Source organism: Aethalodelphis obliquidens, unplaced genomic scaffold, assembly GCF_003676395.1.
Source record: "Aethalodelphis obliquidens isolate GAN/ISIS:26980383/991018 unplaced genomic scaffold, ASM367639v1 scaffold33, whole genome shotgun sequence".
NCBI classification, from domain to species: Eukaryota; Metazoa; Chordata; class Mammalia; order Artiodactyla; family Delphinidae; genus Aethalodelphis; species Aethalodelphis obliquidens.
The window spans coordinates 9,318,652-9,334,385 of NW_020837977.1; the positions used below are offsets into that span (position 1 = coordinate 9,318,652).

Here is a 15,734-nt window from a genome sequence, read left to right on the forward strand (position 1 = left end):
TTGCTAAAGAAATTAAAGGATAATTAATGGCTATAAGGTATTCCCTTCAATAGCATTATCATAGTTTCTCTATTAATCCATTGTTCTTGAATATCTAGATGACTTCCAGTAGTTTTTCAGTTTATTTCCAATTTATTTCCAATTTATTTCCAATCCTACAGAAAGATTAAGCCCTGATTCATAATGTTGAAGCAATTATTTGTTAGATGCTTCAACTTCCAGAGGAGCCTAATTGCTTCCAAGGAAAACTGCTTGCCCTGAGAAAATCTTTCCTAATAAACACAATTTTATTGATAAGGTTACAGAATACTAAAACCTAGAACTAATTTTGTAATCATTCTAGTCTCGTTTTGACTGTGCTAAGAACAGAGGAATTCTATTCTTTTATATTAACCTTAACGAAATGTGTAGAATGATTAAGTGAAAAACTTTCTTAAAAACACAAGTTTTCAGGAGAAATTATCACCTGTTTTTATTTTTCTTTTAGGAAGACCTCTCTCTTTGCAAAAATCTTAGCGTTTTATATTTGTATGATAACTGTATTAGTCAAATCACTAACCTGAATTATGCCACAAATCTGACCCACTTATACCTACAAAACAATTGTATTTCATGTATAGAGAACCTCGGGTCATTAAAGAAACTGGAAAAACTGTAAGTGCTTTTATTTCTAAGTAATGTAATTGTCATCATTACAGTAATATTTTTGCATTCATGCATTTCCTTTATCTGCCTCATTTTTATTCTTTTGCAGTATTATTAGTACTAAATAGACTGTTATACATGTAATACTTGACAATTTGTGTTTTATTAACCCTGATAACTTCTTTTGAAGGAGGGTGAGTTGTCTTAAGGGCTTATAGGGATACATACCTGAAACCTGCTTATTTAGGCTCAACTGGTGAAAAAAGTTTCCATGGAACCCAAATGAGTTCTGTACCTTTTAGAATCACACATCTCAAAAAGGCAGGGTCATAGAACTGATAATGTTGATATAGATTTGATTGTAAAAGGCATTTACTACCTATGATGATTTTAATTAAACAATGAGGCCCAGTGGATACAATTTCCCCAGATTGGAGGAACGATCAGTGATTCTCAAAAAGCAGGTCAAGGGCCTCAGAATGGGGAAAATAAGTGGGGTGGGAGACGCTTATTAAAAATTCAGATTGCTATACAAAACAGATCAGCAACAAGGCTTTACTGTGTAACACAGGGAATTATATTCAATATCTTATAATAACCCATAATGGAAAAATAATCTGAAAAATATATATATACATAACTGAATCACTTTGCTGTACACCTGAAACTAAAACAATATTGTAAATCAACTATATGTCAGTTAAAAAATGCAGATTGCTGGGTTCCAACCTAGGTAACCAAATCAGAATCTCTGGAGGTTAAGCTCAGAAATCTTCATTTTTAAACCTATGACCCAGGTGATTCTATGCACTTCAACACAACAGGAGCACTGGTAGACAGGACTATTTCTCTCACTTCAAAAAAATAAATATTTCTCAGACTTAATTAAGTGTAAGAATCAAATAAATAAACTTTTCATTGATTCAATATAAAGAGAACATTCTGCACGTACAGTTGACCCGTGACCAACATAGGTTTGAACTGTGCAGATCCACTTACACATGGATTTTTTCCAATAGTAAATAATACAGGACTACACGAGCCATGATCCACAGTTGGTGGAATCTGCAGATGCAAAGTAACCAGAGATACAGAGTCCCCACTATAAGTTTTATGCAGATTTTCCACTGCATGGAGGTCAGCGCCCCTAACCACACACACCCCATCAATGTTCAATGGTCAACTGTATAATTTTCGCATAGCTCCATGACTTTGTTATTATGTTTTTATCACTTCTAGACCATGATGCTCTCAGAATGTCTATTTTAAAATGGTTTACAGGGGATGGTGGTGGTGGTGTGATGAACTGGGAGATTGGGATTGACATGTATACACTGAGGTGTATAAAATGGATGACTAATAAGAACCTGCTGTATAAAAAAATAAATTTAAAAAAATGGTTTATATTTTGCAGATATCTGGGAGGCAACTACATTGCTGTCATAGAAGGCTTAGAAGGCTTAGAAGGACTAAGAGAGCTTCATGTTGAGAGTCAGAGGCTTCCCCTTGGAGAAAAGCTCCTGTTTGATCCAAGAACTCTTCATTCTCTGGCAGTAAGGCCAAATTTGAGTATTCTGACAAAGAATATAGTGATCAATGCTTATAGTGAAAAAAGGAAGGTATATCTGGACGTTGTAATACTCTGCATGTTTATATGGCCAGTTGAGAATTTGAGAGCTAAAACTAATTTTTCCTAAATAATTTCTCAGAGACTCAGCAGCTATAAAATGGGAATAATAATTCCTGCCCCTAGGGTAACTGGAAGGATCAAAAGAAGGATGCGAAAAGGCTATATAAAGTATGAAGTTCTAATACAGATGTTAACTCATTCCTATTTTGACCTTGGTGTGATCATGATGACTCAAAACTTAAAATTTTAGGAAAAAAGCCTCAGGAAAGAGGAAAGCACAGTTATTTGGAAAAATTTAAACAACCTAGAGAATCATTATAATGATAAGTCATTTTCTCCCTGGATTCTGATTTGATTATAGGTTGCATTACGTACAGCTCTGCCTCATCCAAAGCAGGTAGAACTGGGAACAGAGATAAGAGATTCCAGCTGTCACCTGACAACAGGTCAAATCACATAGAGGTGTCACAATGAGTTGAGAAGCAGGGAGCCAGAGGGTGCCAATCCTCAAAATGAGATTTGATAGGATATGCTACTTCCAATTCTGGAGCAAGGGATGTAAATGGAACAGATTTCGTTGGTTTTACTTCAGAGGGCCTAAAAACAGAGGGCAATAGAAGGTTTTTTTTAACAAAATTTATAACAATTGAGGGGTAGTGCTATAAATTGAAAAAGAAAGGAGTGATCTGATTTCTGTCCTACCCTCCCTACTATCCCATAGAAACAACTGTGTCTCAGCTCAACCTCAGCTGAACCAAGCAGACTCATGCCACTGTGGAGATGGATAGTTTTATTACAGATAATGACCGAAAACGTTTTTGCTTGCTCATTTTTGCAGATTCAAGTAGATTCTGAAATTCTAAATACAAGGTATACTTTTTAAGCTGTACAGCAGGTCTTAAAAAGTATCAGGAAGTATCTTCTCTAAAGGTTAGCCATGTGTGGACACCTGGGTGGGTAGTCTCCATCTTGGTAGAGAATCCCAGGCCTTAGATTTTAAGATGGCTCTGATTTAGTATTGCTCTATTGTATATTTATGTCCTCATTAACGGCTGATGTTGAACTTCTTGTTAATTAGATAATTATTATTTTAACTGGTTTCTGAACATATGGATTACCAAGAGAAAACTATATGGAGAGATAGACATAAAAATAAAAATCAGATATTCTTTCAATTCTTGGTCATGTTTCCTATTTAGAAAAATAAAGATAAAAACTATTTCTCCCAGGGACTTCCCTGGCGGTCCAGTGGTTAGACGCCATGCTTCCAATGCATGGCGTGCGGGTTCAAGCCCTGGTTGGGAACTAAGATCCCACATGCCACACAGTGTGGCCAACAAAACCCCCAAACAAACAAACAAACAAAAATTATTTCTCCCTAATCTTAGTGATATTTAACACAAAATGATAATTTGCTTGAACTGAAATAAGCATTTTTTCTATATTGTGTTATCATTTGCTTATTGGGATATCTTTGTTCTCTCTTTGCTTCTTTCTTGGCTTCTTTCTATAAATTTCTCTTATATCTTGGAAGAGAAATTGGACTTACGAAGGAACTTTAGACAAAAATAGTAAGTTACATTACAATTACTATATAGCTCTAAAAATTCCATCTGAAAAAAAGTATGACATAAAAACAAAATCTCCAAGGATTTTTATTTTCTTGCCTAAAGAGCAAAACAGCCTGAACTGATAAATTTTTAATTTTTCACAGATTAGGATTTCTGGTTTCTATATATAGTATTTAATTAGACTTTATTAACCCTAATTTAGTTACCTTTCTTACAGAAATCCCTCTCTATATTGAATATCAGCAATAATAATATTGATGATGTAAGAGACTTAGAAATACTGGAGAATCTTAATCAGCTCATAGCAGTTGACAATCAACTTCTGCATGTGAAGGTAAGGTAAAGGAAAAATTCTTTAATATTTACATGAAATTGTGATTGAAAAATACTTATTTTGCTAAATAACTATAAAATGTATTAATTTTAAAACGACTCTGAATTTGTCCTAAAACAAGTTTATGAATCTTTACTTCTTAATGCATTTATTTGCATAATTCTGTGTCTTACCTGGTTTTCTCTTCCATACCCCAATGCCTCCATCCCTCACCAACAGAAAAATGTTTCTCTGAGAAGGAAGTATATACTTTTTCCACTCTATATTATTTTTCTATAAAATGTTTCCCTCTGGAGACTAGATTTCTTGCTCCTTAACTCTGCTCTCCCAGCGAATGAGTTTCTAGTAACTGTGACTAGACTTGAACTCTCTCCCAGCTGCTCCTCCTTGGGGAACACCTGGATCTTTCATTTATTCTAATTTGCACTAGCTATATTCATGTCATGTTATGCCATATCATGCCATATTCATTCCATTACTCATTCATTCAAACATGTATTGGGCACCTGCACATTTGCCAGGCACTATACTACTCCATGTATTGAAAGAACAGAGGAAGAAAGAGTAGAGTTCCAGAGATTAAAAAAAACCCATGGTCAACAAGTGATAAGACTACAACGTGATTCTGTTTTCATAAGTATTGTGGTATCACTAACTTAGCTTGGGGCTAGGGAAGGCTTCCTGGAAACAGTCATCTGTGAGCTGAACCACTGCCAAAACCTCATAGTTTCTGGTTTGGCAGTGGGGTGGGCTATTATATAATTTTTTTTTAAATAAATTTATTTATTTATTTATTATTGGCTGTGTTGGGTCTTCGTTGCTGCGTATGGGCTCTTCTCTAGTTGCAGCGAGCGGGGGCTACTCTTCATTGCGGTGTGCAGTCTTCTCATTGTGGTGGCTTCTCTTGTTGCAGAGCACGGGCTCTAGGTGCACAGGCTTCAGTAATTGTGGCACGCGGGCTCAGCAGTTGCAGCACACAGGCTTAGTTGCTCCATGGCACATGGGATCTTCCTGGACCAGGGCTCGAACCTGTGTCCCCTGCATTGGCAGGCAGATTCTTAACCACTGCGCCATTAGGGAAGCCCTGTGACATAATTTCTTTACATAGGACCATAGAAGGAAGAATAGGCTTCTTTCTCCCATAAACAGAGCTCTTATTTCAAAACCACTTTCAGACGGCTATCATCTGACCCTAAAAAAGTTACCCCTGGTCTTGTTTACAAATTCAGGACTATTACCTGGCTCATCTCATAACTACTGTAAGCAGTAGATAATTATGAAAAGAAATATTATTCTACTACAAATGAATTCCCCCAAATATTCAAAATGCCATTAAACAATCATGGTAGATATTTAAAATAAAAAGAAATAAGGAAGCATGACTCAATTAGTCATTTCAACTTACAACATGAAGGAATTAAGAAGTTCACGGGATAAATTCTGCATTCAAAATATTTTAAATTTTAGACTGCTCTTCTATGCTTTTTCACTGGGCATTTTGTATTCATCAGAATTATTTAATTTTCCTATGATTTCACAGTATTTGTATCCATACTGTGATAGATGGGTAGTCTTATATAAGATACTGTATACTATATATATGATCCTATTCAAAGTGACAGAGCCTGGAGTTTAGGTATTTGATTAAGTAGAGAGGACCTGGGATGTGCACAGTGTTCAACATTCACCCCATGGGAAATGGGAACAGAGTGGCTAAAGACAGCAGCTCACCTTTCCTGGGGAGAGAATGGTGGAGAAATCCGGTCTCCCAAATCTGCAAGATAAGTATTTTCCCTAAATGTTTTTGAAGCCCAGGTTCTAAGCACAATGCTTGGCAAATGTTCAGTAATGAGTGCTGAATATATCTTGAAAGATCTGGTTAGTTGTTAATTATCATAATTACCAAGATTCAATGTAGTTATTGTCATTACTTTTAAAGTCTTATTCTATTATGCTTTAAACTCTGAATAGAAGAGGAGAGTTTAACAGGACAAAAATGCTAGCCTATAAATACTCCCAAAGGAAGTTTTTCTGAATGACATTAAAACCAAGCTATTTTGCCTACAATGATTCTCTAAGGCCAAGTTAACGTGAGATTAGAAAGGAAGGTATAGGGGCCATGGTCATGAAATTGACTATATTCTAAGTGCAACAGAAAGTCACTGCACTTAGAATAAAGGTCCTTTTAGGCCATGGTCATGAAGTTTACTATATTCTAAGTGCAACAGAAAGTCACTGGAAAGATTATATTTTTTAAAGATTTCCCTATCAGCTATGTGAAGAATGGGTTACAAGAATGACAGCAAAAGAGATCAGTTGGGTGACTACAGCAAGATTAAGAGAAGACGGCTGCTTGGAGATAAAAAGGAGTGGATGGATTGAAGGCATATTTAGATTGAACTCATGGAATCTGCTGATTAGTAGGATGTGTAGGAATAAAGAAAACAAGAATCAAGGTTTTTGTGTGAGGAACTAAGGAGACAGTGGTAGCCTTTACAAGTTGGGGGATACAAGGGAAGGGATAAAAGAATTCCTTCTATTGAGAAGCCTATTTGATATTGAAATGTACATGTAAAGTAGGCATCTGGAGTTCAAAGGAAAAGCAAGATTGGAAAGTTTGGGAGTCAACAGCATTTAAATGATATTTAGAGCCTTGGGACAGGGTGACAGACAAAGATAAAGAATAAATAAGGCCACTCCAATATTTAGAGATCATTTAGATGAGAAGGCACTAGTAGGAGTCAATGATGTAGGAGAAGACAAGAGAAAAAGGAGGTTTAAGGAAGAGGGAATGGCCACTTGACTTGAATGCTGTTGAATAGCTAACATGAGGGCAGATAAGAGGTTATAGAAATGCACTGAATCTGGCAATAGTGAGATTAGGTCTGGTCAACTGTGTTTTCTGCATATTTCAGAACAGAGTATTTAACAGGTGTTTGCATTGTTTTTTCTTGTAACCAAAGCCCCACATACCTGTTAGAAACTTCTTTCCATGTTATGGATTGAGAAATTTCAGGCTTTTCATGAAATACTTCCCCATACCTGAAATTTCAGTATATAAACTAAAGGACAAGAGAAGGGAAAATTAAAAGGCTAAAACACCTTAAAAACAAAGTTATAGGGGACACGTTTAATTTGTTAAGAAGTTGAACCAGAGAGGCTGTGGTTCAAAAATCACAGCTCTGTGTCTATTAAATAAATCATATTAAATAAATCTATTAAATAAACCATATTTATAAGTAAAAACATTGCCACAAAGAAAACTCCAAGCCCAGATGGCTCCATTGCTGTATTCTATCATATACTTAAAAAGGAAATTATATCAAAATTACAAAAACTACTTCAGAAAAATAGATAAGCAGGGAATACTTCTCAACTCCTGTTATCAGGCTAGCATCATCCTATCCCCAACACTATTGCAAGAAAACTACAATGAATAAAATAAATAAAAGCAATATCCCTCATGAACATAGATTCACAAGTCCCTACCAAAATATTATCAAATAAAATCCAGCAATATAGGACTTACCTGGTGGCGCAGTGGTGAAGAATCCAGCTGCCAATGCAGGGGACACAGGTTCGAGCCCTGGTCTGGGAAGATCCCACATGCTGCGGAGCAACTAAGCCCATGCACCACAACTACTGAGCCTGAGCTCTAGAGCCCACGAGCCACAACCACTGAGCCCACAAGCCACAACTACTGAGCCTGCCTGCCACAACTACTGAAGCCCGCGCGCCAGGAGCCCGTGCTCTGCAACAAGAGAAGTCACTGCAATGAGAAGCCCGCACACCGCAAGGAAGAGGAGCCCCCACTCGCCTCAACTAGAGAAAGCCCACGCGCAGCAACAAAGACCCAACGCAGCCAAAAATAAATTGTTTTAAAAAAAGTCCAGCAATATATAAAAAGATTATCCATAATGACCAAGTGAGATTTATCCCAGAAATCAAAGACTGGTTTGACATTCAAAAAATCAACGTGATGGGGACTTCCCTGGTGGCACAGTGGATAAGACTTCACGCTCCCAATGCAGTGAGCCTGGGTTCAATCCCTGGTCAGGAAACTAGATCCCACATGCATGCCGCAACTAAGAGTTTGCAGGCCACAACTAGGGAGCCCACCTGCCATAACTAAGGAGTCCACATACTGCAACTAAGGAGCCCGCCTGCCTCAACTAAGACCTGGTGCAACCAAACAAATAAATAAATATTTTAAAAAATCAATGTGATGCACCAAAAAAATTAAAGGAGAAATATTCTATGATCATCTCAATAGATGTGCACAAAATGCATTTTTAATAGTTCAACAAATTATAAATAGAAGGGAACTTAACCTGATAATTGGCATTCATGTAAAATCAACAAAAATATCATACTTGATGATTAAAGACTGGATTCTTTCCCCCTCAAGACAGGGAGTAAAGCAAGGATGTTTACTCTGCTCTATAGAAGGCTTAGCCAGTGCAATAGGCAAGAAAATGAAACAACACTCAGTTTGGAATGGAAGAAGTAAAACTATCTTTATCTGCTGACTACATGATAGGATATATATTTAAAATCACAAATCTACAAAAAGCTATTAGAACTTACAAATTTAGTAATGTCATAGGATACAAGGTCAATATGCAAAAAAACAATTCTCACATACTAGCAGTGAACAACTGGAAAATGACATTTTTTAAAAATACCATTTACAATTTATGTCAAGAAAGATTAAATACTCAGTAATAAATTTACGAAAATACATGCAAGAGCTATAGAATAAAAACTATAAAATACTGGGAGAAATTAAAGAAGACCTAAATAAATGAAGAGAAATAACATTTTCATGGACTGGAAGACTCTATATTATTAAGGTGCTAATTCTTTCCAAATTAATGTATACATTCAACATAATCCCAGTCAAAATCCCAGCAGATTTTTTTTTAATTGACAAACTGATTCTAAAATTTACATGATAATGCAAAGGACCTAAAATACCAAAACAATATTAGTAAAAAGAATTAATGTTGGAGAACTTACACTACCTGATTTCATGACTTTAACATTATAATAATCAAGACAGTGTGGTATTGGCATAGGATGGATACAGAGATCAAGGAAACAAATTAAAGACTTTATAAATAAATCTATACCTATGTTCAACTGATTTTTTTTTTACAGAGGTTCTAAGATAATTCAATGAGGGAAGGATAATCTTTTCAACAAATGCTGGTGGAACAACTGGACATCCAAATAGTGAGCCTTCACCCTTCATACTATATACAAAAACTTACTCAAAATATAACATATCCAAATTTAACTGCTAAAAAATAAAAGTTCTAGAAAAAAAACATACATTTGAGTTCTTTAAAAGAACACAAAAAACATGACCTATAAAAAATTGATAAACTGGACTTCATCAAAATTTAAAACCTGCCTTTTGAAAGACATTATTAATGAAACAGTGAACCACAGAGAGAAAATATTAGCTATCATGTACCTGACAAACAATTTTTATCCAAAATATATTTTTAAAAACTCTTACAACTCTATGGTAAGAAGACAAGCAACACATTAAAAATGGACTAAAGATTTCAACAAAAACTTACAAAAGAGCATATACTAATGGTCAATAAACAAAAAAAAGATACTCAGTATCATTATTCATCAGGGAAATACACATTAAAACAAAGATGTGATACCACTACAGACCCACTAGAATGGCTAAAAATAAAGAGACTGGCAGTATCAATTTTGGATGAGGATGTGGGTCAACTGGAACCCTCATTCATTGCTGAGGAAAATGTAAAATGGTACAACCTTTTTGGGAAACAGTTTAACAGTTTCTTATAGAGTTAAAAATGCACTTACCATATGACTCAGCAATCCCATTCTTAGGTATTTACCCAAGTGAAATGAAAACCTATGTTCACACAAATACCTGTATGCAAATATTTATAGTAACTTTATTTGTAATTTTGGAAACAACCAAATCTTCCTCAAACGGGAATGGAGAAACAAACTGTGTTCCATACAATGGGATATCACTCAGCAATAAAAAAGAATAAACTACTGATGCACACAACAACACGGATAAAAATCTGATTATACTGAGTGAAATAAGCCATACAAAAAAAAGAGTACATGCAGTATGACCCCATTTATATGAAACTCTTGAAAAATAAAAACAAATGTATATGGTAACAGCAGATCAATGGCTGCCTGATGGGAATGGTAAGAGGCTGACTGGAAAGGGCCATAAGTGAATCTTTTGGGATGATGAAAATGTTTTTTTTTTTTTAATTAATTAATTTATTTATTTTTATTTTGGGCTGTGCTGGGTCTTCATTGCTGTGCATGGGCTTTCTCTAGTTGCGGCAAGTGGGGGCTACTCTTTGTTGCAGTGCGTGGACTTCTCATTGTCATGGCTTCTCTTGTTGCAGAGCACGGGCTCTAGGCATGCACCCTTCAGTAGTTGTGGCACACAGGCTCAGTAGTTGTGGCTCGTGGGTTCTAGAGCACAGGCTCAGTAGTTGTGGTGCATGGGCTTAGTTGCTCCGCGGCATGTGGGATCTTCCCAGGCCAGGGCTCGAACCCGTGTCCCCTGCATTGGCCGGTGGATTCTTAACCACTGTGCCACCAGGGAAGCCCGAAAATGTTCTTTCTTGATTGGTGGTCATTGTATGGATGTACATGGTTTGGTCATTTAAATAAATGTATTTTGTTATATGTAAATTATAATTCAATAGTTAATTTTAATATTAGAAAAATTCTCCAGAACCAAAGGACATGAGTTTCCAGATTGAAACAGTCTCCCAAATGCCAGCACAGTGGATGAAAACTGACTCACACCCAGGTCTATCCTTAAAAGTTTTTAGAACACCAGGAGTAAAGAGTTCCTAAAGGTTTCTACAGAGGAAAAGCGGATCATAATGCAAAGAATCAGAAATCAAAATGGAATCAGAATCATCAGACTTTTCAATCTGGAAGATAGTAGAATAATGTCTTCAAATTTTTGAGTTAAAAATATTCTCTATCTAGAATTATATATTCAGTCAATTTTTCAAGCAATTATGGAGGTATGAAACATTTAAAAAATGCAAGGTTTCAAAAAAATTTATGTCCCACATACGTTTTTTAGGCAGCTCTTGGAAAATGTGTTCCACCTAAACAGGAGAGGAAAATAGGAAAAGGGAAGACATGGGATCTAGGAAACAGAAGAAAGGTTAAGGAAATTCCCAGAAAGAATCTGAAGGGAATTTGAAGTGAAGGAATGTCCTAGGAAAACATCTACTAGCCCAGGCTGCCTCAGGCTGAATTGGTGATAAATACATAGAAAACTAAGCAAATAAATAACCAACCAATTTTTAACTCTAGGGAAAATAAGAAACAACCATAGTGCATTATGTGGTTTAGCTCTGAACAATACTTAAGTGATCTTAGTAATATGGTCAATGGATATTAATCTTATTAATTTAAGTATGACTCTGTTGACAGGATGGAGGAAGGGAAGAGTCGTAGGAGTTGGAGTAATACTTATGAAAACTAAATCATCATCTTCCATAGTAGGAATTCAGTAAATACCTAAGATTTAAAAATCAATAAACAGCAGTTGTTATTTAGCAATGTGGAGGTAAGTGTGCATAGAAATAGCTGAAGTGGGACTTCCCTGCTGGTCCAGTGTAAAGAATACGCCTTGCAATGCAGGGAACGTGGGTTCGATCCCTGGTTGGGGAACTAAGATGGGGCAACTAAGCATGCCCACCACAACTACTGAGTTTGCGCACCTTAACTAGAGACCCGACCCTGCATGCCGTAAACTACAGAGCCCATGGGCTCTGGAACCCGCACGCCACAACTACAGAGCCCACGCGCCCTGGAGCCTGCATGCCACAACTAGAGAAGAGAAAAAGCGCACGCCATGACTAAAGAGAAGCCCACGTGCCTCAACGAAAGATCCCGCATGCCTCAAGGAAGATCCCGCCTGCTGCTGCTAAGACCTGATGCAGCCAAAAATAAATAAAAATAAATAAAATGTATGTTTTTAAAAAAGAAAGAAAGAAAGAAACAGCTGAAGAAGTTGAATGTGGTTTTGTTTTAAGCCCAAAGGTACTCTTTACTTTTTGTTATAAACCCTATGGTCTTATTTGATTCTTTAACTGTGTTGATTGTATTGCTTTGATTAAAAAAAAAGACCATAATTTAAAAAACAGTGAATGGCTGGTAAGGAACAAATGGTTAATATCATTGTTATTGTATATCACCATATCCCCCATTAGACTGAGAGCCTTTAAGAGCAAGGAATTTTTGTTGATTTCAGGATTCCCTAGAGCTCAGCCCAGTGCCTGGCACATAGTACACACCTACTACATGTTTATAAAATGAATGAATACAAGAACAATTTAAAATATTCAACTATCTGGGGAAGGAATGCAAACCATTTAGCAAGTTCCAGAGGCTGGGATAAGCCAAAAGTTGCTTTTCCCTCCCACAGAGAAAAGATATTCAGGGAGTGAGGATGAAATCTGAAGTTCTTTTACTTCCAGCAAGAAGACACAAGCAATTAAAAATGCCTAGACACAGCTTCTTGGAGGCCTGAATATAGACTTGCCTAACAGTCATCGGAAATGTGCTTTTGTGGTCCATTTTAAATCATCCTCTGAAGGCTTAGTCAAAGGACATGAATGTTAGCATCAGAATATTAACTTATTTCTCTGTATCTATTCCTGGGATCAGTGTCTCCATTTTTTGGATTTAAATTTTCCATTCTTTATACTCATTGATTGAAGTTGCCCAAAAGCTGCTGACATCAAACCCTGTGCCATGGGAGAGAAAGCTCAATGTGCCATACATAAAGTCGCTGACATCCATCCTAACTAAGAGTCTTCAACAACAGACAGCTTTGTGCCATGGGGAAAAAGAAGTGGACGTCATTAGAGAATTCTAACAAAACCACTATAATTACCAAAGGTTTTTAGCACTTAGACCAGCTGCCTTTAAATAGCCATTGTAGGTTCCTCATATGCATCTACAGAAAATACATGAAAAAAGAAAAAAATAATGATCACTTAGGATGGTTGCATAAGGACCTGGAAGAAGCTGGGCCAAGTGGCTTCTGTCCTTCCTGCTGTTTGGGATTTCATTCCCTTCCCTCTCACTTCTACAGACTCACAGCTGCCAAGGACTCCTTCCCCCAAGATCCTCTAACCCTGCCATCATCTCTCCTATTCCCTAGTCCAAAGTCCAGGGCAGAGACTTGGGGTGGGGGAGGAGAAGGTGAGAATGGCAGAGGAGTAGAGGAAAAAAATGGAAGATAAATCCTGTCTTTCCTCTCTTTCTCTATGTCTGCAGCACCTCTAACCAGCAAATTTTTCAAAACAGTTCTATATAATTTCTTGTTTAAAATTCTTATCCTGCTTCTAAACCATTCAATCATATATGCATTCATTATTTCTTCTTCTTCATTCATTCAAAACACCTACCACGTGGCAGCACTTGCTAGACAATGGGGGAGACAATAGTGAGCAAAAAGCAGATACAGGGCTTCCCTGGTGGCGCAGTGGTTGAGAGTCCACCTGCCAATGCAGGAGTCACGGGTGCGTGCACCGGTCCGGGAAAATCCCACATGCCGCGGGGCGGCTGGGCCCGTGAGCCATGGCCGCTGAGCCTGCGCGTCCGGAGCCTGTGATCCGCAACGGGAGAGGCCACAACAGTGAGAGGCCCGCGTACCGCAACAACAACAACAAAAAAAAACAGATACAGTCCATGGACTCAAAGAGCTCTCGGCATTGAGAGGAAGAGAAACGTTAAGCACGTAATTACCCCAAAACAAAAGTAAAATTGCATCCGTGGCAAGCGCAACAAAGGAGAAGTATGTTGCTCTGAAAGCCTGTAACTGGGGGATTTGCCTTAGGGAGCCCAGTGAAGGCTTCCCTTAGGAAGGTATTGCTGAGCTGACCTCTGAGAGAACAGAAGGGCTTACCAGGTAAAGAGAATAACATGTGCAAAGGCCCTGGGGCAGGTAAGAGTATGACAAAGATGAGGAAAGAGAAGCAGAGACAGTAAAGATGGAGCATAGCGCAAATAGAGGCTGGTGGGCAGATGAGCTGCATAGGCCATGATAGAGAGTTTTGTCTTTATCCAAGAACAGTAGGGAGCCACTGAAGGTGTTTAAGCCAGGGGTGATGTAATTATAGATTAGCATTTTAAAAAGATCAGTGTGGATACAGTGTGGAGAATAGACTGAAAGAGGCCAGGCTGGTTAGGAAGTGAGAGATGGTGGAAACTTGAACAGGTAAAAATGAAGTGAGCCGACAGACTGGAAATCTGTTTAGGAAGTAAAGTGGACAAGACTTGATGGTGAGTTGGATATAGGGAGTGTGGAAGAGGGAGAGGTCAAGAATGGTTCCATAGCTTTGCCTTGAACAATGGAAAATAGGGAACTCAAGAGTCAGGTTAGGGGAGAGAGAGATCATGAGTTTTGGTCACATAGAATCTGAGGTGTCTTTCAACTGTTCTAGAGAAAATATCAGTAAGACAATTGGTTATATGACGCCAGAGCTCAGTGGACAGAAGAATGTGGGAGTCTTCAGCATATTGGTTAAGTGCCCACTGAAACTGTCATCATGGATGAGATTGCCTAGATAGGGGAGGAGACAGTGTACGATAAAATGCTCAATGTGGCTTCCCACAAAATCTGGTTCTTCCTCTCACATACAGATGACCCTTCCTTCCTTGGTGTAATAGATGTTTTACTATTTCCATCAATCTGGCCATCCTTTTTCTGTAAAGGGTCTGCTTATAAATGGAGAAGGTGGTGGGTTACAGGAGAAAAAAGTTTTTCTAACCATGACTTTACATTCTTCTGTGGTCCATGGAAGAAAAACACTGTTTGAAAGGAATAAGTGTAGATTATAGAAAAGGATGCAAGAGAACTGATCCCTGATGGTCTGCTGCAGGGACACCTATTTCTGTCCCCAGAGGGTGCTCCACTGCTGGGGAAACATGGTGGTAAATTACAGGGAGGTTTTATTGCACTATCACTGCACAGATATTCTTTGGGCTTTTTCTTGACTAAATATTTTTATGGGCTGATTCAGGCAACAGTCCACCAGGCATAGCACTGTTTTTTTTTAACAAGATGTGTTCTCCATTCTCAAAAGCAACTTTTAGGAAGCAGCCTGTTTATATACTGGGGATTTCTAGGGCCAGAGGTTTGTTATTTGTGGGTCAAAGATTCATGCAGGATCCAGGGAGCCTGCAAGAAAAGTCATAAAGGGTGCGGTCAATAGGGTAAGTTGCTCCAAAGAATGAGACTAAGAAAGTCCGGGGAGTTCCCTGGTGCTCCAGTGGTTAAAACTCCACACTCCCAAAGCAGGGGGTGCTGGGTCGATATCTGGTCAAGGAACTAAGATCCCACATGCAGTGCGGTGCGGCCAAAAAAAAAAGAGTCCGAAATTGTCAATGTGTAGCTCAATGATAATGTTAGCAGTGCCTGACCAAAAGCACCAGGCTGCAGGAGTGCCCAGTGACTGAGGAAGCAGAGGCAGTGACCTAGACTCTTATAACTCCAAAT

General features: G+C 37.8%; 2 protein-coding genes across 3 annotated transcripts in view; one reads left to right on the forward strand and one right to left on the reverse strand.

The window, feature by feature from the left end:
• The window catches only part of CSPP1 (centrosome and spindle pole associated protein 1), a 197,028-nt gene that overhangs the window by 159,809 nt on the left and 21,485 nt on the right, over window positions 1–15,734 (reverse strand). The gene's annotated exons all lie outside the window — the stretch shown is intronic.
• Window positions 1–15,734, forward strand: part of PPP1R42 (protein phosphatase 1 regulatory subunit 42) — a 50,256-nt gene that overhangs the window by 13,202 nt on the left and 21,320 nt on the right. For both annotated transcript variants that reach the window (XM_027127962.1, XM_027127963.1), the window contains 3 exons: window positions 488–654; window positions 2,060–2,198; window positions 4,064–4,180. In XM_027127962.1, the coding sequence (XP_026983763.1) occupies window positions 488–654; window positions 2,060–2,198; window positions 4,064–4,180 (423 nt within the window). The remainder of the gene's footprint in view (window positions 1–487; window positions 655–2,059; window positions 2,199–4,063; window positions 4,181–15,734) is intronic.